General features: G+C 33.9%; 2 protein-coding genes across 4 annotated transcripts in view; one reads left to right on the forward strand and one right to left on the reverse strand.

The window, feature by feature from the left end:
- Positions 1 to 8,835, forward strand: part of LOC133880437 (FT-interacting protein 3-like) — a 56,903-nt gene extending 48,068 nt beyond the window's left edge. The window contains exons 1-2 of one of the 3 annotated variants that reach the window (XM_062319384.1): positions 4,721 to 4,752; positions 6,409 to 8,835. In XM_062319384.1, the coding sequence (XP_062175368.1) occupies positions 6,417 to 8,729 (2,313 nt within the window). In that variant the 5' untranslated portion in view covers positions 4,721 to 4,752; positions 6,409 to 6,416 and the 3' untranslated portion in view covers positions 8,730 to 8,835. Of the gene's footprint in view, positions 1 to 4,720; positions 4,753 to 4,890; positions 4,995 to 6,408 lie in introns of those variants that run through there. The other 2 variants (XM_062319385.1, XM_062319383.1) reach the window with 2 other exon arrangements.
- Positions 8,836 to 10,712: 1,877 nt separating this feature from the next.
- Positions 10,713 to 13,327, reverse strand: LOC133879787 (B3 domain-containing protein Os04g0386900-like; the record flags this gene model as incomplete). The annotated part of the gene is made up of 2 exons (XM_062318559.1): positions 10,713 to 11,286; positions 13,178 to 13,327. Coding segments are annotated over 2 exons (456 nt in total), but the record flags the coding sequence as incomplete, so codon positions are not given.
- Between the last annotated feature and the right edge of the window lie 9,554 nt (positions 13,328 to 22,881).

Below are 22,881 nucleotides of genomic sequence, written 5' to 3' on the forward strand. Positions count from 1 at the left end.
TTTAAGGTAAGATAATTATTTTGGAAAATGTTGTCTAAGTTTAATGACATAACCAGGCCTTTGGATGGACTAACATTTCCTCTCTCTCTCTCTTTTTTTAATAGTATTAATATATAAAAGTATTATATATATATATATAAAGTATTAATAAAATATATATTAAAAGTATGAATATATAAAATTATTAATATATAAAAGTATTAATATATTATCGTTTTGATGACTCTGGTTCTTTGCTACAACAATTGCAGATCTTATATGTATGCATTTATGCACGTATATACAGTGACGGAGCCGAGATATTGGTTCAGATGGGGCAAGCTTTTTTTTTTTTTTTTTTGATAAATAAAAAAAATATAAAATTCATAAAAAATTAATTAAAATTATTAAAAAAATATAGCTAACGCAATATTGTGAGCCCTCACATGGTTTTGTAAATTCTCTTTCTTTTTTTAATTTTTAAACATTTCAGTAACAAATGAGTCACCTCCTACGTACTTGATGTTCAGTGTTTAGTCTGAAAAGATAACAAATTAACAATATAGGCATTACACAACATCTTCTAAAATGTTTTATTCTAATCAATTAGCATATTTTGTGAACCATGCTGGATTAAAATGACGGCATGTTTTTTCATAATTGTGTTTTTGGTAAATCATTATCAGTTGGTTGACAAAGTCTTTTTTGTAGATATGTTCTTTGGATTTGATCTCTATCATTAAAATGATAATCAAAATTTTTTATCTTAAGCAAGGATTTGCCGGCAAATTTGTTAAATCTACCTTGGCACGAGCTCATTTAGAATTTAATTGGAGATTTGGAGTTCAATAAAATCATTATTGTTCTCCATAATCACAGACAACTACAATTATATATTTCATTCAATCAAAATATGAAACAAAATTAGATATATTTATAAATAATTAATTTTTAAAAAGTAGGTGTACCTGCGTGGACTAACCTGGATGTTTATTAAAAAAAAAATGAAAAAAAGAAAAGAAAAGAAGAAGATAGGAACTTGATGTTCAGATTTTTTTTTAAAAAAAAAAAAAAAAATTGTCCTCTCCCAAACAAAGAGACTCACCCTTTAATAATCAATTTATTTTTTTTAGTATGACTCTTCACTCTCTCACCGTACGAGTCATGATATACTCAAATGACAAATCACTTTAATAGTAATATATAATAATAAAAAAGTAACATCCAGACCCTCTCACCAGTCACCTCTCACCTCTCACAGATTAAAGATAAAAAAAAAAAAAAAAAAAAGACCTTCATCGTTTGACGAAATGCAACTCTAGCATCCAGCAAATAAATGAAACTACTTTTGTTTTGCAAACCCTTCCACACACTTAAATATTGTGTTTTACAATTAAATGCACTGTTCATCTTCAACCTTGAGATATTTTGATTTCTGATCGTATACCTGAGCGACCTAATTTAATAAAACGCTATAAATCGTTGGCTAAGCTTAAATGGCTTGAGTCATAAATCTTAATACATCTTAAAGATAATTTGCCCATTAATGAGTGGTTGAGGGGGGGCACTTGGCCCCTCTCAACCCCCCTGACTCTACCCCTGCGCATATATGCGTCTATGAATATATCATTATACATGTAATGTCATGTATGCATACATTGGAATCTTTAGTCTACCTGAAGTAGTTGGTGCACGTATTAGACTTTGTTGAGCTTTGTGCATGTGTTAGACTTTGTTGAGCTTTGTACATGTTGTTTATTGTTAAATGACATGTGCTCTCAGTTAGTTTGCAATTTCAAAAAGTATGACTAAAAAATAGCGATTTAGGTTTTAGGTTTTTAATTAATGAAATTTTTGAAATAAATTTTCAAAAATAAATTTTTGAAATTTTTGAAATAAAATTTTACGTTTAATTTTCAAACGGTCCGTGACTTTTGGAAAGAGGATTTTTACAAAATTATGGGAGGGCCAAAAATAGGAGAATCTTGAGAGAGATTTGAGTGAAATTTTAAGAGAAAATTAAATATTTTATTAGGTGGATTTGGTCAAATACAATTCTCATATTTACATTTGCCAATATCTTTTATAATTTTAAAATTTCAATTTAATATAAACAAATATTTGAAATCAATAATACATTATATTTACTTTCAAAATGATAATAATTAATAATAATATATTGTATTTATTTTTACGGAATCAACAATAATTTAATTTGGTTAATGTGAGTTTTACAGAATGTAGGAATATTTTTAATGACATTAAAGAATACGGTTTTAATTTTCGGACTTTAATTCATGTGATTAAAGAATAGGGATTTAGGTTTTTAATTAATACAATTTTTGAAATAAATTTTCAAAATTCTAATTTTGGTTCAATTTTTAAGGACAGAAATTTCCTACAAACCGGTTTGTAGGAAATTTCCTACAACCCACATATAAGATTAACATGTATCCATTGGCATGTAAGAAGCATATGTTATTTAAATATCATGTGCTTCTTACATGCATTTTTAATAGTATTAATAAAAAAACATGTGTTTTTCACATGTTTAAAGGACACATGATTTTTCTCAAAATTAAGGGAGGGCCAAAAATAGGAGAATCTTGAGAGAGATTTGAGTGAAATTTTAAGAGAGATTTTTTTTTTTTTTTTTTATTTGGTGGATTTGGTTAGTACAATTCTCATATTTACATTTGCCAAGATCTTTTATACTAAGATTTCAATTTAATATCAACAAATATATATTTGAAATCAATAATAAATTGTATTTACTTAAAAAAAAAAAAAAACATAGTATTGATTTTTATGGAATCAACAATTATTAATAATTAATTTTGGTTAATGTGATTTTTCCGGAATGTAGGAATATTTTTAATGCCATTAAAAATACGGTTTTAATTTTGGGACTTTAATTCATGCTATTAAAGAATAGTGATTTAGGTTTTTAATTAATGCAATTTTTGAAATAATTTTCAAAATTCTATTTTTGGTTCAATTTTCAAATAGTCCATGACTTTTAGATGGAGGATTTTCGCAAAATTAAGGGAGAGCCAAAAATAGGAGAATTTTGAGAGAGAATTAAATTTTTTATTAATTAGGTGGATTTGGTCAATACAATTCCATATTTGCATTTGCCAATATCCTTTATAACTCTAAGGACATAAATTTCATACAAACCAGTTTGTAGGAAATTTCATACAACCCACATATAAGATTGACATGTGTTCCTTGGCATGAGAGAAGCACATGTTATTTAAATAGCATGTGCTTCTTACATACTTTTTTAATATATAGCATTGACATGTGAGAAGTACATGTTATTTAAATAGCATTTGATTCTTACATGCATTTTTAATAACATTAATAAAAAAAACATATGCTTTTCCCTCCCATTCTTCTCTCTCTATGTAGCAAAAAACCTCTCTTCAAGGCCGGCTCGATATATTTTGAGGCCTTAGGCGAGAAGTTTATGTAAGCTATTTTATTTAAAATTAAATATAAAATTCTACTTTTCTTTTATTTTTTTAGTTTTTCATATCCTGAAGCATATTTTCTAGTAGACATCTATAACTAAAAGTATTTACAAATTAAATAAACACGATTTATAATATATATATATATATTGACTATAATAAGATAAATTTTAAAAAAAAATAGAACAATAAAACCTGATTTGTCAAAGGTCGAATTATCTTTAATTTTTATGGTAGGATTATCTAACACTAATACTTTTAACCTGCACAAGGAAAGACAAATTAATGTAAAAATATTTCCTAAATCAAATAAAAAATTAATGCAATTGATTGATTGAGTTTTTGGTTACTAACCTTTTTTTTTTTTTAATTGATTGATCAGAAATGGAATGATTTTAAGGACTTGAATAGTAAGTTATAAGGAAATTAAGAACAAAAATTGAGAAGAATTGAGAAATTCAAATTCGAATAAGATTGACTTAAATAGGGAAATTGAGATAAACAAAAAATATATATAAATAAAAAAATAATAAAGAGTAGAATTTGAAATGAAAACTTAATATTTAGAGACTTTCCATCTTCTTACTTCTTAGCATTTATTTGTTTATTTCATTTTATATTGATTCTTGAATGTTGGACTTAAGGAACGTTGTGGACAGTTGGAGTTAATTAATATTAAGTCTTAGTTTTTGAACGAGGCTTTCTATCTTCTTACTTCTTAGCATTTAATTGGGTTTTTTTTTTTTTTTTTTTGTCATTCTATATATTTTTTTTTCGTTGACATTCATTCACGTACAATTACAGATGACTCTACTAGCCAAATTTGAACGTTGGACAGTTGGACTCAATTATTTTTATTTTTTTTTTAACGTGACTTTCCATCTTCTTACTTCTTAGCATTTATTTAATTTTTTTCTTTATTCTATATTGATTCTTGAACTTTGGAAAAAGGTACAAGGCCTTCAATTTTTTGAACGCTGTACAGTTGGACTTAATTAAGGCCTTCAATTTTTTATTTTTTAGAAATAAATCTTCATTTATTTGGGGGCCTGTATTATATTAATGTCTTTATTAGTTTTATTTTTATCATATTTTAGGGCTTATTAAAGAGTATTGATGGGAATTAAAGCCTATTTTTAAAAAAATAAATAAATAATTTTTTATTAATAATTTTTTATTGAGAGCCTTAGGCAGCCGTCTAATCCGCCTAGGGCTCCAGTCCGCCCTGCCCCTCTCTCTCTCTCTATCTGTACGTGCCTGAAAGCCGTCATCATTCATGAGCTTCGTTCAATTCAGTGTTAGTGCCCCCCTCTCTCTCTCTCTCTCTCTATCTCTATATTATTTATATATATAATTATTAATATATTATCATTTTGATGAGTTTGGTTCTTTGCTACGACAATTGCAGATGCTGTATGTATGCATTTATGCACGTATATATGCGTCTATGAATACATGTATGCGTACATTGCAATCTGTAGTCTACCCGAAGTACGTAATTAATTGGTGAATGTATTAGACTTTGTTGATCGAGCTTTTGTAAGTTGTTTAATGTTAAATTGCATGTGCTCTCTCACTTATTTTACTAATAAAGTTGAGGTCATGCTTTTTCTCTCTTTTCATTTATTTTTTTTTCCTAAGCAAGTTGAGGTCTTGCTTGAATGCCCATTTTTATTGATTTGTAATCTCCATTGGTTGGCATATATATGATGATGTTTGGTTTATGATTTTTAGTTATATATTTTTATGCCACGTCCATGCATGATGATCATATATATATATAATGTTCCTTGGTCCCCATCACTCCTTTTTCTTGCTTTTTTTTTTTTAAAAAAATACATTGCGTGTTGCGTATTTTTAAACATTCTTGTAGGTCTTTTGATGTAAATTAAGGTAGTATATATCTGGGTCGCTATTAATTTTCTCAATCCTATGATTGGCACTTTGCTTGTATGATTGAATACTAAAATAATCTTAATAGCTTTCATAAATCTATTTTGAATTATATATATAGTTTTCTTCCACTACGTTTTCGATCTTAATAACCAAATGGAGTGTATGTTTGGCAGTGCCAGAAGAGAGTTTTGGTTTGTGATAGAATTTTCTATGTGGTTAATTCCCCTATAGGTTACAATGTCAATTTATTCCAATTATGCCAGGTTGTTTTTGTTTGGAACTCAGATAAGATAAAATATATATATATATATATATAAACATATATGCCCAATAATGCAACAAATTAATCATTTATATATGTCAACAGATTTTTCGTACTGATTAGTTGGTTGTCAAATGAAAAGAGAATAAGAGAGGCTGGATAATCTTTTTTTTTCTTAAATAATTTGATTAATTAATATTCAAGTTATATTGATATAGTTTACTATTTGGAAGTTGAGTAGTTATGGTTCATAGCATGCAGTACAAACTCCGTATATATGGGGCTCACTCTTGTAGCTATATGCAAACTGATTTTTATATTCTGACAGATTCCATTAAGCGCATATATACTATGTTTATAAAAGTGCAAACGCATCAAACAGTACTCTTGGGGAAGAAATTAGTTTTTTAATATTCTATTAGCTAGTTTCAATGACTGCTTATAATTTAGTACCATGCACCTACATTCTTCGAGAGAAATGCCATGTAGACTTCAAACTGGATACTCTTAAATATGCATTTTTTGACGTAGCAGTGAAAATTACCATTAAAATTTTAAATTGATCTAATACTAGTAATTTTCATCAAATAATGATTTTTACTTTCACGTCAATAAATGTGTACTTGAAAGTATGATGTTAGGATTGCATCTAGCATTTCTTATTCTTCAAAGGGATTATGTTTAAAAATTTATTTTGTGAATTACATTCAAATTCACTTTGGATGATGTTACATTCAATCAGTTCTTGACAGAATCTGGTTTTGAAAATCTTCTTGGTTATTATTTTTTGTACAGTTTGACCAATGGCAAAGCCCAAAGAAGATTTTTCACTCAAGGAGACCAAGCCGAACATCAGTGGCATGAAGAACACGAGCAGTACTTCCATGACACGCCATGACCTCGTGGAGCAAATGCAGTTCATGTTTGTGAAGATTTTGAAGGCAAAGGATTTGCCTGGTATCTGTGATCCTTATGTAGAATTGATACTTGGGAACTACAAGGGCACCACTAGGTTCATTGAGAAGAAGTCAAATCCGGAATGGAACCAAGTCTTTGCCTTCAAGAAGGAGACGATTCAGTCTAGTGCTTTGGAGCTTGTGGTTAGAGATAAGGCTGATGGAAGCAATGACATGATTGGTAAGGTTATGTTCAACATTGGAGACATTCCTATGCGTGTTCAGCCAGATAGTCCTTTGGCTCCGCAGTGGTATAGATTGGAGGATAAGAATGGGTTAAAGCTGATGAGAGGAGGAGAATTGATGCTGGCTGTTTGGATGGGGACTCAAGCAGATGATGCATTTTCTGATGCATGGCATTCGGATGCTGCTACAGCCGTTGTGGGTGATATGTATACACGGTCAAAGATATATCATTCCCCGAAGCTTTGGTATCTAAGGGTCAATGTGATTCAAGCTCAGGATTTGGTGCTTAGAGATAAGAATCGACAGAACCCAGAAATATTTGTTAGGGCCAGTCTTGGGAATTTGGTTTTGAGAAGTAGGGTATCACATACTAAGAATGGGCAGAATCCTATGTGGAATGAGGACATAATGTTTGTTGCAGCAGAACCGTTCGAGGAGCCTTTGGTTTTGAGTGTGGAGGATAAGTTGTATCCGAATAAGGAAGAAAGTGTGAGTTTGGGGAGGATTGTGATTCCTTTAGAGAATAGTATGAAGAGGGTGGATAATTCACCTGCATCTTCTGATTTTTACAATCTTGATAGGCCTGATCAAGTAGGTGATCAGCATCATCTACAGAAGCAGGTGAAGTTTGCTAGTAAGCTTGAGATGAGGATTTCTTTGGATGGTGGGTATCATGTTCTTGATGAGGCTACTAACTACAGCAGTGACCTTAGGTCTACAACAAAGCTGACGTGGAGGCCTGTCATTGGGTTGTTGGAGTTGGGGATCTTGAATGCTACTTGTTTACAAGTAATGAAGGCCAAAAAGAAGTGCACTGATGCCTATTGTGTAGCTAAATATGGAACAAAGTGGGTGAGGACAAGGACTATTCTTGATAGTTTGGCTCCACAGTGGAACCAACAGTTTTCTTGGGATGTTTATGATTTGTGTACTGTCCTTACAATAGGAGTTTTTGACAATGGTCACTTAGAGGAGGCCGGAAAGGGAACAACACATCAAACAATTGGGAAGGTTAGGATCCGTCTATCCACTCTTCAAAGTAATCGGATTTACACGCATTCTTATCCGCTTCTAGTCTTACAACCTTCCGGGTTGAAGAAGATGGGTGAAATCGAATTGGCTGTGAGGTTTTCTTGTGTATCTTTGATTGACATGCTACAAACTTATACGCTACCATTACTTCCCAAGATGCATTACCTTAGCCCATTGTCAGTGTATCAGCTTGATAGCTTGAGGCACCAAGCTACATTTATAACCTCCTTAAGGTTGAGCCGTGCTGAGCCACCGCTAAAGAAGGAGGTCGTTGATTACATGCTAGATGTTGGATCAAATATGTGGAGCATACGAAAAACCAAAGCAAACTTTGATAGGGTCCTTGAGATTTTCAGTGGTATTCATGTTGTTATCAAATGGGTTGAGCATATTCGTAATTGGACTAATACTTATACCACCATTACAATTCATGTCCTATTCCTACTCGTAGTGTTCTTTCCGGAACTAATTCTACCCACGGTGTTTTTATTCTTTTTCCTTCTTGGGGTTTGGCGCTACAGAAATAGGCTGAGACATCCTCCTCACCTGGATACTAAGTTGTCTGGTATTGATTCAACAAATGAAGAAGAACTAGATGAAGAGTTTGATTCATTTCCTTCTAGGAAGACTGGTGAAGTTCTAAGAAGGAGATATGATCGATTGAGAAGCATTGCTGGGAGGATGCAAGTTGTGCTAGGCGACTTGGCAACTCAAGGAGAGAGGGTGCAATCTCTAATTAGTTGGCGGGATCCAAGAGCCACATTTATCTTCGTGTGTTTCTGTTTGATAGCCAGTTTGGTAACTTATATCACTCCTTTCCGATACTTGATCCTTTATACTGGGTTTTATGTGCTAAGGCATCCAAGATTTCGTATTGGTTTTCCCTCATTGTCTCAAAACTTTCTAAGGAGGATGCCTGCAAGAACAGATGGAATGTTCTGATCACTCCACAAATTTTATATGTTAATGTTGGGATATTTATCCTTTCGATTTCTTGATGAATGGTTGTTTTTTACTCGATTATGTAGATGGCATGGGGGCTTCTTAATTTGTTTTCTTTCTTTGTTTGTGGTTGTTGGGGTTATGTGCTTATTATATAAGCAATAGGGCTCCGAATGAAGGACAGGTCTGAATTTTCAATGGCTGAATATACGTATATTACTGGACAACTTTACTAATTATTTTTTATTCACCAATCAATGAAGAGTACTACAGCACAAATCTAAGGAAAATGCTTGAGGTGTTTCAGTTGTTACAAAAAGTTTCTTACAAAACTGAGGTATGGTGAAAGGATTTGCTACAGTTTTTCGGGTGTATGGTTGACAAACCACACACTAACTAATCATTTCACCAATTATAAACAAAAACCTCAATTTGTAAGGAACTTTCTAATAAAAGCTGTAGTATTTCTAGCTATGTATTACTTTCAAACTAATCACTGCTTACATGATCAAGAGTTGTGCATAGGTTCACAGCAATGGCCAAAGTTGCGTTTGCAGCTAGCTAGTCCCAATTTACTAACATTTAGGACGACCTCGTCCAACCTAGCTCACTGTAGGGGTGTTCAAACAGAGCGGTTATAACCGCTTTAAAATCGCTAACCGCTTATAACCGCTAACCGCTTTTATATATATATATATATATATTAAAATAAAATAAAAATAAAAAACCAAAATTTTGTAATTTTTTGGTTTTGAATTTGGTTATTTTGGATTTGTAATGTCTTTGAGTATTTGGTTATTTGGATTTGTTTGGTTTTGAATTTGGTTATTTGGATTTGAAAAATTAGATTTGGATTTGGTTATGTTTGTTTTGGATTTGTAATTTTGTATTTAGATTTGTTAATTTTATACCAAAGGACAAAGGCCCAAAAAGTATTAAATTTTTTTCTTGAAAAAATTAAAATATGTACAAAAACCGGCCCAAAACCGGTGTAAACCTGGCCCAAAACTGGTGTAAACATAGCCCAAAATCGGTCTAAACCCGGCCCAAAACCGGAATTCAAAAGCAGTTTTAAACCGCCGGTTATAACCGCTAACCGGCGGTTATAAAAATAACTGCCTCCACCTATGCGGTTAACGGTTGCGGTTGGTAAAATAAAATAACCGCTAGGCGGTTAGCAGTTTTAGCCAATAACCGCCGGTTATAACCGCTTGAACACCCCTAGCTCACTGGTTGATATCCAGATTGCTACTTGGTTGAAAGCAATTATCATGTGAATGCCCATCAGACATCCTAAATTTTAATTTAGACCTACTAGTTGAAATGATATTATGTTCAGAGATGCTGGATAAAAACTCCCATATACTTTCTCCACAATGTCAATGAACTCTTGCTTGTCCTGGGGATCCCAGTTAATCTGGTTATTTCCAGCAACAAGGTCAATCATAATCTTGTTGCTTGAATCCGCTGTAGGTAGCTCAACCCAGTCAAGCCCTGTTGGATGAAACAATGGTGTGCATGGGAAGGAAATGCTATTTGCAGACATTTACATGATGGGTGTGCATCTCCTCGGTTGGTCTAGTTTCAAGTTTCTTGCTTTCCTAAGGATCAGGCTTGCTTAAGAACCCTTAGAAAGAAACAGGAATAGAACATAACTCTGCTGTTAGTCTCTTAATAGCACGTTTGGGTATTTGATTTTTTAAAATTTAAATTCAACTATAATTTATAGCGCGAATTCCAAGGCAAAGTAAAGTTAAAAAAGATGTTTGAATGGTTTCACTTCCCGAGACAAAATTGGAAAAAAGTTGGATAAAATCTTATTTGTTTTTAAAAAATTGTGAATACTAATAGAATTTGTTTTTTAAAAACAATGCACCCAAACATCTAGTGCTGAAAACTCATTCGTTTTTTTATGAGCAATTGTGCTGATCTTTGAGATAACTTAGGGTTTCAGTAATTGGTGACACAAACATAAATAACCTGAAAGCCTCAAGGATATAAGTGACTAGATTAGGAAAATCAATCCAAATGTATCCAAGTATGCATACAAAGGATGCTACAAAATAAAAATATCATGTTACAATAACAGCAAGAAGGTAATATTAAATTCATCCAAAAAAAGAGGTAATATTAATACCTAAACAAATTCATAATACTGCTATAGATTCTATTAGAGTTCCAGATATGATTTCGTAACAAGTAATGTTGTTCAAGAGAATAACAAAAAACAAGGGGCATCATATGAGAACTACTAGTCAATAATAATAGGAGTGCCTGAGCTCTCACCCTCAAAACTGACTTTGTCTAGAAACTCAGATGGGAGGTCGCCTCTAAGAATTTGGACTCTGAATATGAGTTTCGTATAGCAGCACTCCATAAGTTCAAACACGCATGCATCCCCAACCTTGAGATTGTTGTCATCTACGAATGCTCTCCATCCAGAAACAATTCTTTTATAATGGCCATTATATGACATGTCCCAGTTGTTACCCCGATAGGTCAGAACAGTGGGGATCACAAGAGAAGGAATTATTTTGTGCAATTTGGCTGGAACTGCCTATAAATTAATGTATGATAACAAATTAGGCCAGCTTGATTTCATGAACTGCTGATCTCAGTAAATGGACACCCTTCCAACTAAAACAGAATGTAGCAGCCTTCAATGCCCTTAACTAAAAAGATCAAGGGTTTGGCAGGAAACAATGTTATATTAGCTCAAGAGTATGCCTTTCATGAAAATTGGGTGTATCTAATTTAGTAGCCTTATAAAGTGATTGCCATTTTCAAATCAAAATAATTGTCTCTCAAATGTCTAATGACAATACAATAAGATAGGGATTAAACAGTCTAGTTGTGTGGGATTTGAAGTTTCTGATACATCAAATTGGTCAACATAGATTATGTGGATCTACATACTATATACTAAGCAAACACGCAGTTCAACCCCCCCCCCCCCCCCCCCCCCCCGGTTGAGCTACGATAGTTATACAATAGCTGTCTAAGCTTAATGTTTTAGTTTATGACATCCAAAACTTCAGCATTTCAGTCACCAATCTCACCTAATTTAATGGAGAGTGGGATATAACTAATTAAGCTAGAATGCAAGGTAATGTAAGGAACTGAATCTGGTTGATAGTAAAATGAAGCATGAAATACACCTAGTCCCCCAACCTACCAACAATTTGGCACTTAGACCACTAAGCTTTAAAAATGGCACTTAACCCCCCTTAAACTACCACCCATTACAAGTTATACCCTTCATTAGCATATGGCATTTAAAATTGACCGAAAATGCTATATGTGATGCAGACGAGACATTTTTTTTTAACTGCCCACATTACCCCAAAAAATTATTAAAAATAATAAAAACAAGAAAAAAAAATGAAGAAATAAAGAGGTAGCTGAACCATGAGGGGGTGGTTCGGCCACCCTCGAAAAGTTCAAGGGATGGCCAAACCACCCCCATAGGTGAGCCAACTCCTTGACCAGTGCACAATTGTGGGGGTCGTTCGGCCACGCTTAAAATGGTCTTGGGTGTTGCCAAACTGGTCAAAGGGGGCGGTTGAACCACCCCCCTAGGGGAGGGTGGCCGAACCACTCCCACAGCCTATGAACTACCCCTAAAATGGTCAAGAGGGGTGACTAAATCACCACCAAATGGTCTAGGGGGTGATTTGTCCACCCCTTCAGTTTTTTCCTCTTTTTTTTTTTAATTATTACTATTATTTTAGTAATTTTTGGGATAATTTGGACAGTTCAAGTCAAAACAAGCGCGCATCACATGTGGGCATTTTCCATCAATTGCAAGCTGATAACGAAGGGTGGAACTTGTAATAGTGTGAAAGTTGAAAGGGGTCAAGTGTCACTTTTTAAAGTTTGGTAGTCTAAGTGCCAAAGAGGTGATAATTGGGAGGGCTAAATGTATTTTCCCCTAGAATGGAAGTGGAAGATAGTCTACCTCTTTAATTCCTTTTATATATTTCTTATTTCAGTTTGAAGGTCCAAATAGATGAAATTAGGGGGCAGCTTGCTAATATTGTAAACATTGTAAAAGCTGTTGTGAAGGAATTGACATGCAGAAGCTATGTAGCTTTTCATGTTAAACAAGTGCTTTTGGTAAAGATTTTGTAGTAGTTATATATCAAGGAAATACAATGCGAGAGTGCGGCAAAAAGTTTTGTATAAGTGCTATGAACATTTGAAATGACAGAAATGAATATCATAAGATGATTGAAAAAAACAAAAACATTAAGGATTTTCACAAGAATTTTGAAAAATTAAAAAGGATAATTCTAAGGGTAGGGGCTTGTTATCTGCAAAGGAGCTTTGGAACGCAAACAAGCGACTTTCCAAAGTCTACCGTGGTATAGCAATTGCTTACTATAAAGCAACTTAGCATGGTTTTACCTACATATTCTAGAAGTACAGATAACCAAGGGAGTAATTACCATTTGATACGGGCGTTCGACACATGTTTTTGTAATAATGACATGGGAGTATGGCTTCCCAGAAAGAGGCCAATGTTCATCCCCTTGCAATTCACTCTTCATAGGATTTAGCTCAGGCTGGGCCAGGGATTTACTACTTGAATGCTTGGACTACCTGCCAAAGAGTCCACTGCAGGAATATATTTTAAGCCATCAACTATGTTCCAGTAAAAGTAAACTCAGTTATATTACAACACCTGAAGGCATAAAAAACCGAGAACTATGACAAAAATACTTCCACATTATAGGATTCATACATCAAGAAACAACAATTGAAGGAGAGAATTTGAAATAGAAGGTGAATAACTGAAATGAAATTAGTGGCTTTTGCCCTGTTGACATGGAGAGCAGACGGAGGAGGACTTTGATGAAGACACGGGCAGTTTATTTGTCTGGACAACTTGGTTGACGATTGGAGAAGCAGGATGACCAAGCCTAAGATGCCACTGATCCAGGGAGACTTTTTCACCAAGGAAGGCAGCAAGTGACCAGAAAGAAGCAGCAGCAAAGGATGGCCATGGATAGAGGCCAAGCTTACTCGGGCCTTGAAGGAGCAGCTGACGGGTTCGAAGATCCTTAACACAGAAAAAAGCAGGGTGAAACTCAATGAAAACATGGTTACCACGTGTGAATTGATTTACGGTTATAAGGTTTTTCTGTATTTGAGGAACATGAAAAAGAGGGAATAAATGAAAAGGGAGTGGGTAAGAGTCCACGACCAGAATTTGAAATATCCAAACCTTGCCCATTGCCCACTTGGATATGATCAGTGCCATTTTAGTCCTTAGCATGCATATTGAAGTTCGCTAGCTCATTCGTGAGATGGACATTAGATCCGGTGTCTTGATACCATTGAGAGTCATATGCAGTAGGGATGGAAGCCAAGTTTGCATTCAGGGGAGAGTTTTCAGATTGGTATCCTTGTTCAAAACGGAACCAACAAGTGGCAGCCGTGTGGCCGGGCTTGTGACAGACTTGACATGTAGGGCTGTGGGACGGACCAGAAAAAGAATATTGATGAGGTGGTCCTCGACCACGGCCACACCCCTTGCCACGATAGAAATTAGTGTTGCAGTAGCCCGTATTGGAGCCACGATTGTTCCTCGGATAGCTAGGACTTTAGCCACGATTGTTCCTCGGATAGCTAGGACTTTGACGTTGAGCAGTGTTGGCAGTAGAGATGTTGATTTCAAGAACTGTTTTGTGAGTCTCCAGACGCAGTTCATATGATAACATGTAGCCATAAAGATTAGTAACAGAGATAGAATCTTGCCTTGTTGTGACAGAAGGTAACAAGGGGGTCATAATCAGCACCCAGTCCAGCAAGAATGTTTGAGATTAATTCGGAATCTTCAACAGGCTTGCCAATGGCAGCCAAGAGGTTTGCAATTCCCTATGCTTTTTGGAAATAAGCAGAGACAGTTTGAGCATCTTTCTTCAGATTTGATAGTTGTTGCTTGAGTTGGAGAATTCGGGATTGGGACTGTGCAGCAAATAGAGTTTCCAGAGTGACCCAGACTTCCCGAGATGTTGTAAGGCCAATAACATGGGGCAGTGTTTCCACTGAGAGCGTGGAGATGATGGCACTGAAGATAATGCGATCTTGATGATACCATGGAGAATGATCGGGATTGAGGATGAGGAGACTAGAGGTTCGGTCAGGAATGAGTTTTGGAGGCTGAGGGAAGGTGCCATCAACATAACCGAACAGGTTGTGGCCTTCGAGAAACGGAACCATGAGGAATTGCCATAGGATGTAATTATCCTGGGTTAGTTTTTCAGAGATGTGATGGTGCACATTCTGAATAGGAATAGGAGAAGTAACTGGGATGGAGATAGGAGGTGGGTTTGAGGTGGTGGTAGAATCGGTTTCAGAGGAGGGAGTAGCCATAGACGTTAGTCTTGACTGGCTCTGATACCATATAGGATTTTAGGATATGTACGTAAACTACATACCTCAATCGTATGGCAGTGTTAGTATATATAGAGAATAGATCATCTAGGTTACACTAGATATCTTTTACATGAAGAGTTCTAGTACCGATAACTATCTACTTTATCACAAGACTAAAGAGACCTAGACTAATAGAATATAACTAGTCTAAAGATTATCCATAGAGGAAGAACTTGATCTAACTCTAACACTTTACATTTATCATTATCGGATAACAAGTCTAATCCAATACACATCCAATATTAGCCATGAGAAGAGACAGTATATGTAATTTCAAAAAGTTTAGAGGGTGAAAGCAACTCGATGAATATTGTAAACGACGGCAATAAATCAAGCATTGTATATGGTAGAGAATGCTAGGCAAAAAATACAAACAAAGAAAGAAATATAGGCTAGTTAGTCAATATATTGCATGTACAGAGCATCATGCAGAATGGATTGTCAAACAGATAAGTGGCAGTACAAGGAAATATGTAATCAAATATACATTCACTTAAAGCTGAAAGTTGCGAACATAAGGACTATAAAAAGGTATTAGAGCATTCATATTGGCTTAGCCATTTTGGATTTCTATCCAAAATGACTAATAGAAGCCCAAAAAAGGCCAGTATTAGCTTAGCTATCCACAATGCGCAATGCATTTTAGCTACAGTGCCTCTCCCACCCCTAAAATCACGCGCTCGCCCCTCACGGCCCAGCCCCAGTCCGCCAAGCGCCACCTCCTCAGCCTCATCTCAGAGCAGGACCGAGGCGTAAAGACCCAGAAGGACCCTAAGAGATGTGCTTCAATCGTCGAAGCCATCAACGCCATGGGCGTTCTCGGGCGCAATACAGCCACCACCCGCAGGTACCTCTCAACCACATGGCGGCTACTCTGGACCATGGAGAAGGAACAACTCTTCATCGTCAAGAATGCATGGTTGTTTGGTACTCATGCTGGTGACGTGTTGCAAGTCATCAATGTCGAGAAAATGAGTCTAAATAATGTGATCACTTTCCCTCCTGATGGGGTTTTCTGTATTCATGCCAATATCAAAATCACAATAGAATTTCCGTAAATCGAATAGCCAGAGTGTGGTGTTCGTTTTTTTATAACAAATGCATTAAAATTATTAAAAATAATATTTTAATAGAATAGAGAACGAATTTAGATAAGTGGGGTTGTAGTGTTTTTGAAAAGTGACTAGCTAAAATAGACACAGTAGCTTTTGTTCCCTGTTTTAGATAGAAATTTAGAAAGCCATTGGGAATGCTCCTAACAAGGAAAATGGTACTTGAGTGCATACAAATAGATGTGAATGCTCTTTTTCAAAATGGTTGGTCCAGAACAACAACCAATAACTGCTCCCATGAAAGGAGCTTCGTGATTGATGTGCCTAAGAGTCTTCAAGATAACATATATTTATGCATAAATAGAAGAAACGATTACTTAAGCTCCATAAAACATAGGGGCTTCAAAAGAACAAATTAATCAAATAAATTATAGCGCCCACAAGAGACTGGATAACTCCATAAAACATAGTCAAAACATCAAGCATTGTCATTCTTCTTTTAATTGAAATGCGCAAGTATTTATATAGAAGCGAAAGATGACAAGTAAACCCCAAAAACATGTAGAGTTCTGTATTTTCTTTCCACCATTAGTACTCAGTGGCCAAAGTTTTCTAGATCTTCCCCCATCAAAAATTAAAGGAAAGCATAGGGACATCTCTAGAGTATGGAGTGTGCTTCCATATCCATTTGAGCCCACTGTGAAAAGATTTTCTAATGAAACACATGCTCTGCCTCTTCAAAGTCTGCAGATTTTTCTCTCAAATGGAAGTAAAGTGCAACTGTAGTGACAACAAACCAGCCTCTTTATCATGTTTGCAAGAAAAAATGTCACCAAGTGAATCTCATCAAGCACTCGGTAAGACAAGAAGTTATAGACATCTCAAAACGCCCATATAGTATCACAAGTACCTGTGTGGAACTGGAGTTTTCTGAAATCAATGGACGATCCAACTTTGGCTACCGTATAAGCTATGTCAAGAGATATATCAGCAATATTAGAACTCAAGGTGCAATATCATTTATTAGGACACCAACCTCGATGCTCACAAGTTTCTATTTGGAAAGCTCATATGATCAAGAATGCATATCCTACTAGTCAAATTAAAAGACCATTTCCAACCTACCTAGACTACCCCTCAAAAAAAAAAAAAAAAAAAAGTGCATCGAGTATTATGATTCCTCTCAACGGATGATGACAACAAAGTCAAGAGAATTCTTGCATTACAAACTTTAATTATGGCAAACAAGTGCAATCAACCAAAAGTACCAGTGAAGGTGAATCCTTAGGCAATCAAAAACCTACTCTCGTTTCAAATGACAGTGACAAGTGAACTATTTTATAAACACTTACTGAAACTATAAGTAAACCAAAATACCATTATATAATCTGTATCCTCATTAAAAAGCAAACTTGCTATAGAAATGAATCTGCAACAGGAGGCTTACTAGAAACATTCTAGTAACCTCCACTAGTTTCAGATGCAATGTCAATGGAAGAGAATTCTAATTACAAGGTATCAATTATACAATGTAATCAATGGATGCTATACCCTCATCCAAAACAAGTAAGATGAGAAAAGTTATGCCACAACATCCAAAATGAAACCAACTACCTATTATAGATTGCGAATCAACAGTTACAGTGGCAAAGCAGAGGTATGCTCACTCAGCATTGAGAATACAAGTGGATGTCTGGGATGGCCTTGGGCTTCAACTTATTCATAAACATAACTTACTCTATATACACAGAAAAATAAAAAAAAAAGAAAAGAAAAAAGTCAAACACACAAAGTACACAAACAAAAGCATATATACACACACTACAGCGTCAACCACCCCCTTAGTGCTAGTTGTCTCATCATTTGTTGTATTCCTTTTAGATATAAAATAAATAAATAAAAGAAAAGAAAATGTAGGTTGAAAAAAGTCGCATCCTTTGACAAAAGGCAATTTAAAGCACATAAAGCTTCATAATTCATAAATATGAGACCCATTGATTGACGCAGTTAAGAAAGAATCTTTACCCAGAAAAACTTCTCAATGTGACATTTTTGCGGTGGAACTGGCCTCAGTGTTTGTCATTGATCCCTTGGGTAGCAGAAGCACTTAGATTCCAGTCAATCATTTTAGTGAAAACCCTAGTAGACGACAAGAGCACGAAAGTATAGAAGAGAGAGAGGGAGCAGTTGCTTTTATTGCACGGATTTGCTTCTCTTCTTCTTCTTCTTCTTTACTATTGTTTTCTCTGTTTTTTTTTTTTTTTTTTTTTTTAAGAATAGAGTATTTTTTTTTTCTATTAAATGTACGTGTAAGAGTCGTTTGTGTTTGCGATTTAAAATCGCGATTTTAAAATATGTGATTTGAAAAAATGAATTTTTAAAATCGTAGTTAAGCGTTTGGCAAAATCACAGTTAGCGTTTAAAATCACAAATTAGCCTTTAAAATTCTGCGTTTTCAAAAAAAATCATCTTACCTGCGATTTGAAAAAGCGATTATCTACGTTTTCAAATCGTAATTTTTAAAAACGCAGTTCCCAACGATTTATATTTTGGAATTTAGTTGGAAATCGCACTTATTGTCTATAAAATCACAATTCTAAATGCACCCTAATGCTACTGGTCTCACAGAATTTCTTACAAATTGGTTTGTAAAAAAATTCTCTAAGATTGACATATTTTAATTCGTATGGGCCTTTTACATATGTTTTTTAATAACATTAATAATAATAATAATAATAATAAAAAGTGTGATTCTCACTGGCTTAAATAACACATGTTACTCTTTTTGTCCCTATTGGTCACCTTCCATCTTCTCCTATCCCCGAATCTTACGTGGCTTGATCCCTACAACCAAATGTTATATGGACTATGCCACATGAAATTGGGGGATAAGAGGGGGATGGGTAGTGATGAATAAAATTACTTAGGTGTATTGTGTCCATGGGAGTAAGACTCGTAAGTAATTGTATTTTTTATTTTTTATTTTTTTTTTGGTATTCCACTAAAAATGTTATGGCTTTTAAAATTATCATTTGATCAAAATCTAATAATGGTCTATCACAAATCAAATTATGCTTTTAAAAGCAACATCATTTTTGGACGGACACACGTACAATATGGACTTCTAGCATTACTCAAGACTCATACCACGCACAAAGAATTCAGGTTGTCTGAAGTCTAGAAAACAATCCTCTCCATTTTAAATGAAACTTATATTAAATGATTCATGGTCAATATTTAAAATTGGTGCATCTAACACTGTATATGAAGTTAATGTTGATACATCTTTTAAAATTTAAATAATGTGGAATCATGTAAATCATTAAATGCACCAACTTTAAATCTTGACCATAAATTAGAAACTGTCATTCCATTTAAAGAAGGGAAAAATATATTTTAACCTCCCAAAGTAGTACCAATTTTTTGATTTTGCCTCCAATATTTAAAAATAGGTAATGTCCCTCACTAAAAACTCACGTGTGATGCATGTGGGCCTTCTTCTGTCAAAGAAGACAAAAATTATTAATTGGTGGGTTACATTGAAAATTTCAGAAACTTAGTGGGAGGATATTGCTAGTTTTTAAACATTTGAGGCAAAATCAAAAAAGCGGTGCAACTTTGGAGGAATAAAATGTATTTTCCCCTAAAATAAAAAAGGATCGTGTCGACTAATTATTTATTTTTATTTTTTTATAAACAAAACGAATTATCACAAATTCATAGTGACATGACAATTAGCCATAAACCAACATAAACACAACACATCTCATAACATGTGCATAACATATAAGAGATTATACAAATAGTAACGAAAACTCGTAACATTAACTAAAGGGAAGTAGTTATATCTCTTTTCTCTCTTTCATTTGATTTTCTACCATTTACATGCAAGTTATTCAAATCTACAACCAGTCCAGGGAATCCACTTCCTTAAACCCTAAAATCCACACTACACACAATCCTTTGGCCCATGAAAATATACATCATCACATAAAGCTAAAAATTCGATATCTGTTATTGATCATGCTACTATTCATAGCATCCAAAATTTAGCTTCTATTGCCTATCTGACCCAAAACTGAGAAGCCTTCTACTACATGGCCTAGGGGTGTAAACATGAGCTACTCATGAGCTTATTCGAGATTGGCTCGAATAAACTCGATTCGTGTTCGAATTGATTATTGAATGAGCTATTCGTGAACACGAAATTAGGCTCGATCATTAAACAATGCAAGCTCGTATAAACTCGACTTGACTTGATTAAAGTTCATGAACCCGCTCGTATAAAAATAGCTCGTTTATTAAGGCTCGACTCATGTGTATATATATAAAACTTATTTTTATAATATAGTATATTAACAAACAATATACTTTATGTAAGCATAAATTATGTAACAAATAACAATGGTAATTGGTCAATATATATTAATTGGTTATATGTATATAAAATAGTAAAATGGAATAATATCAATATTTAATTGTTAGTCATATGATATAATGACAATCCAGATACTTAATCATATTATTTATGTAATATAATAGGATTATAGGACTATCTGATCATATAATAATATAACATTGTGGCATATGACATGTAATCACTTTATTATATGTTATAAGTATTATCATTAGATATTTAATAATCATTACATCATTTATTTTTATTTTTTTGTAAGTTATATAGTTTATTTAACATACAATATAAATATATATATTGTTTATATGCTATATAATGTAATATTAATTTTGAAATGAGTTAACCCCTCTTTTTTGTATATTAAATAAACTCTATAACTTATAACAAAATTGGTTGAGCCGAGCTTAATTTTTAAAACTCGTCACGAGCTCGAACTCGGCTCGGGCTCGTAATAAATAAGCTCGAGCTCGACTCGGGCTCGTTATAAATTTTAATAAGCCGAGCTTGCACATGCACTACTCATTCAAGCTCATCTCCTTTACTGCTCTTAAAAACTAAACCTTCTACCAATTTGTAGCCACCAATTAAGCAATAGAACCTAGGCTATTCCTTGAAATGTTGCTGCTTGATTTTTCCCCCTTGAAATCCTGAAACCAATCACCTTCAAACCCTTCCATAAGCCATTCTAACGGTATCCATGCACCTTACTTCCGTAATAAGACAGCCCATTAGCTCAAGGATATGACAGTTGTCCTCCTTCACCTCCTGTACATGTGAGTATTCCAGGACAGCTACTACAGCAACAGCAAAAGCAACATTAATTTGAATTTATGCATTTTTTTTAACTTCAGAAAGCAGGGAAGTTGATCTTGTTAGGGTTGAGAAAATAAAGGTAGTGGTTCCGGGATGGGGCATTGTTACAAACTACTATGAATATAATCAGTCAGGCCAAATTTGGATATGTTGGAATATGGATGATTAATTTGGAGGTAGATGTGTTGAGTAAGAGTGAGCAATAGGTTAGTTGTGAAATCAAGGCTGTGAAGGAAGATTTCAATTGAGTGTGGACTTTTGTGTATGGGGCAAACAAAGTTGTTGATAGAAGACCTTTATGGGATAAACTTAAAGCTATTAAGTTGAGTTACAGCAATAGGCCATGGCTCCTACGGGTGATTTTTATGTGGTTTTAAATGAAAATTAGAAGTGGGGGAATGACAAATTATCTATGACGACCCCTTTTTTTAAAAAAAAAAATTATTGAAAGGTCATTTGGCCCTTCATTTGTTTTTCTCATGTGGGGTGCAAGTTGCCAAACATATATATATTTTTTCCTCTTTTTTTTTTCTTTTCTATTTTATTTTTTATTTTGTTTTATAATTTCTTTTCTTTGGATTTAAAATATTCTCTTACATTTTCTTTTTATGGCTACCATTTACAAGTTCATAGGATAAAAATAAAACACTTTGTTTTAGTTTACCACACTAAATAGACTTATTTTTTATTTAATGCATATATATATAAACCCATTATTATTATTATTCTATTTTAGCTCCGTTATATTATATCTCCATAGTATAAATATTATCACCTAGAATATAATTGTTTGTCTCATCTATTTAATAAACACAATTTATTAATTGTTAAATTCTCTCATTTAATTTCTTGGTCTTTATATTCTCCCATCCTTATAAAAATTCCGTCCTCGAAATTTGCAAACAACACTTTTAATCTCACATGCTTGCAGGAAACTACTCCAATGGTCCTCAAAAATAATTTGCATCAAGCATTATGTCCTTAACCTCAAAGTCATAACTAATCTCAACACTTGGCTAACCAGTACTTCGTTCATTCAAACTTTATTTCATTATCTACAATCATCGATCACCTCTACTAATATGTCACTTTACTACATACCACTTTACTAATATCACTTGTCTTTTCCTATATATTCATCACAAGTCCAAGTCATTTCACTAAGTCTCCCCTCCTTAGTTCTAAACTCATTATTCAAATTATGACTTAAGGTGAATCATACATATTCCTCTATACTGTATACTTTAACTTATCCTTAGTGTTTCAAACTCTTAGTCATTGTGGTAAACTATCCTCAAAACTTTAACCATGAAATTTATTCCTTAAGCAACCTTAATAAAAATTTGTTTGTTTCACATGAATCTCCTCTATCATTTACCTTTTCAACTCCTAAAATCATAATGGAACAACTTCAATTGTCTATAACTGT

The sequence above is a fragment of the Alnus glutinosa genome, chromosome 10, assembly GCF_958979055.1.
Source record: "Alnus glutinosa chromosome 10, dhAlnGlut1.1, whole genome shotgun sequence".
Taxonomy (NCBI): Eukaryota; Viridiplantae; Streptophyta; class Magnoliopsida; order Fagales; family Betulaceae; genus Alnus; species Alnus glutinosa.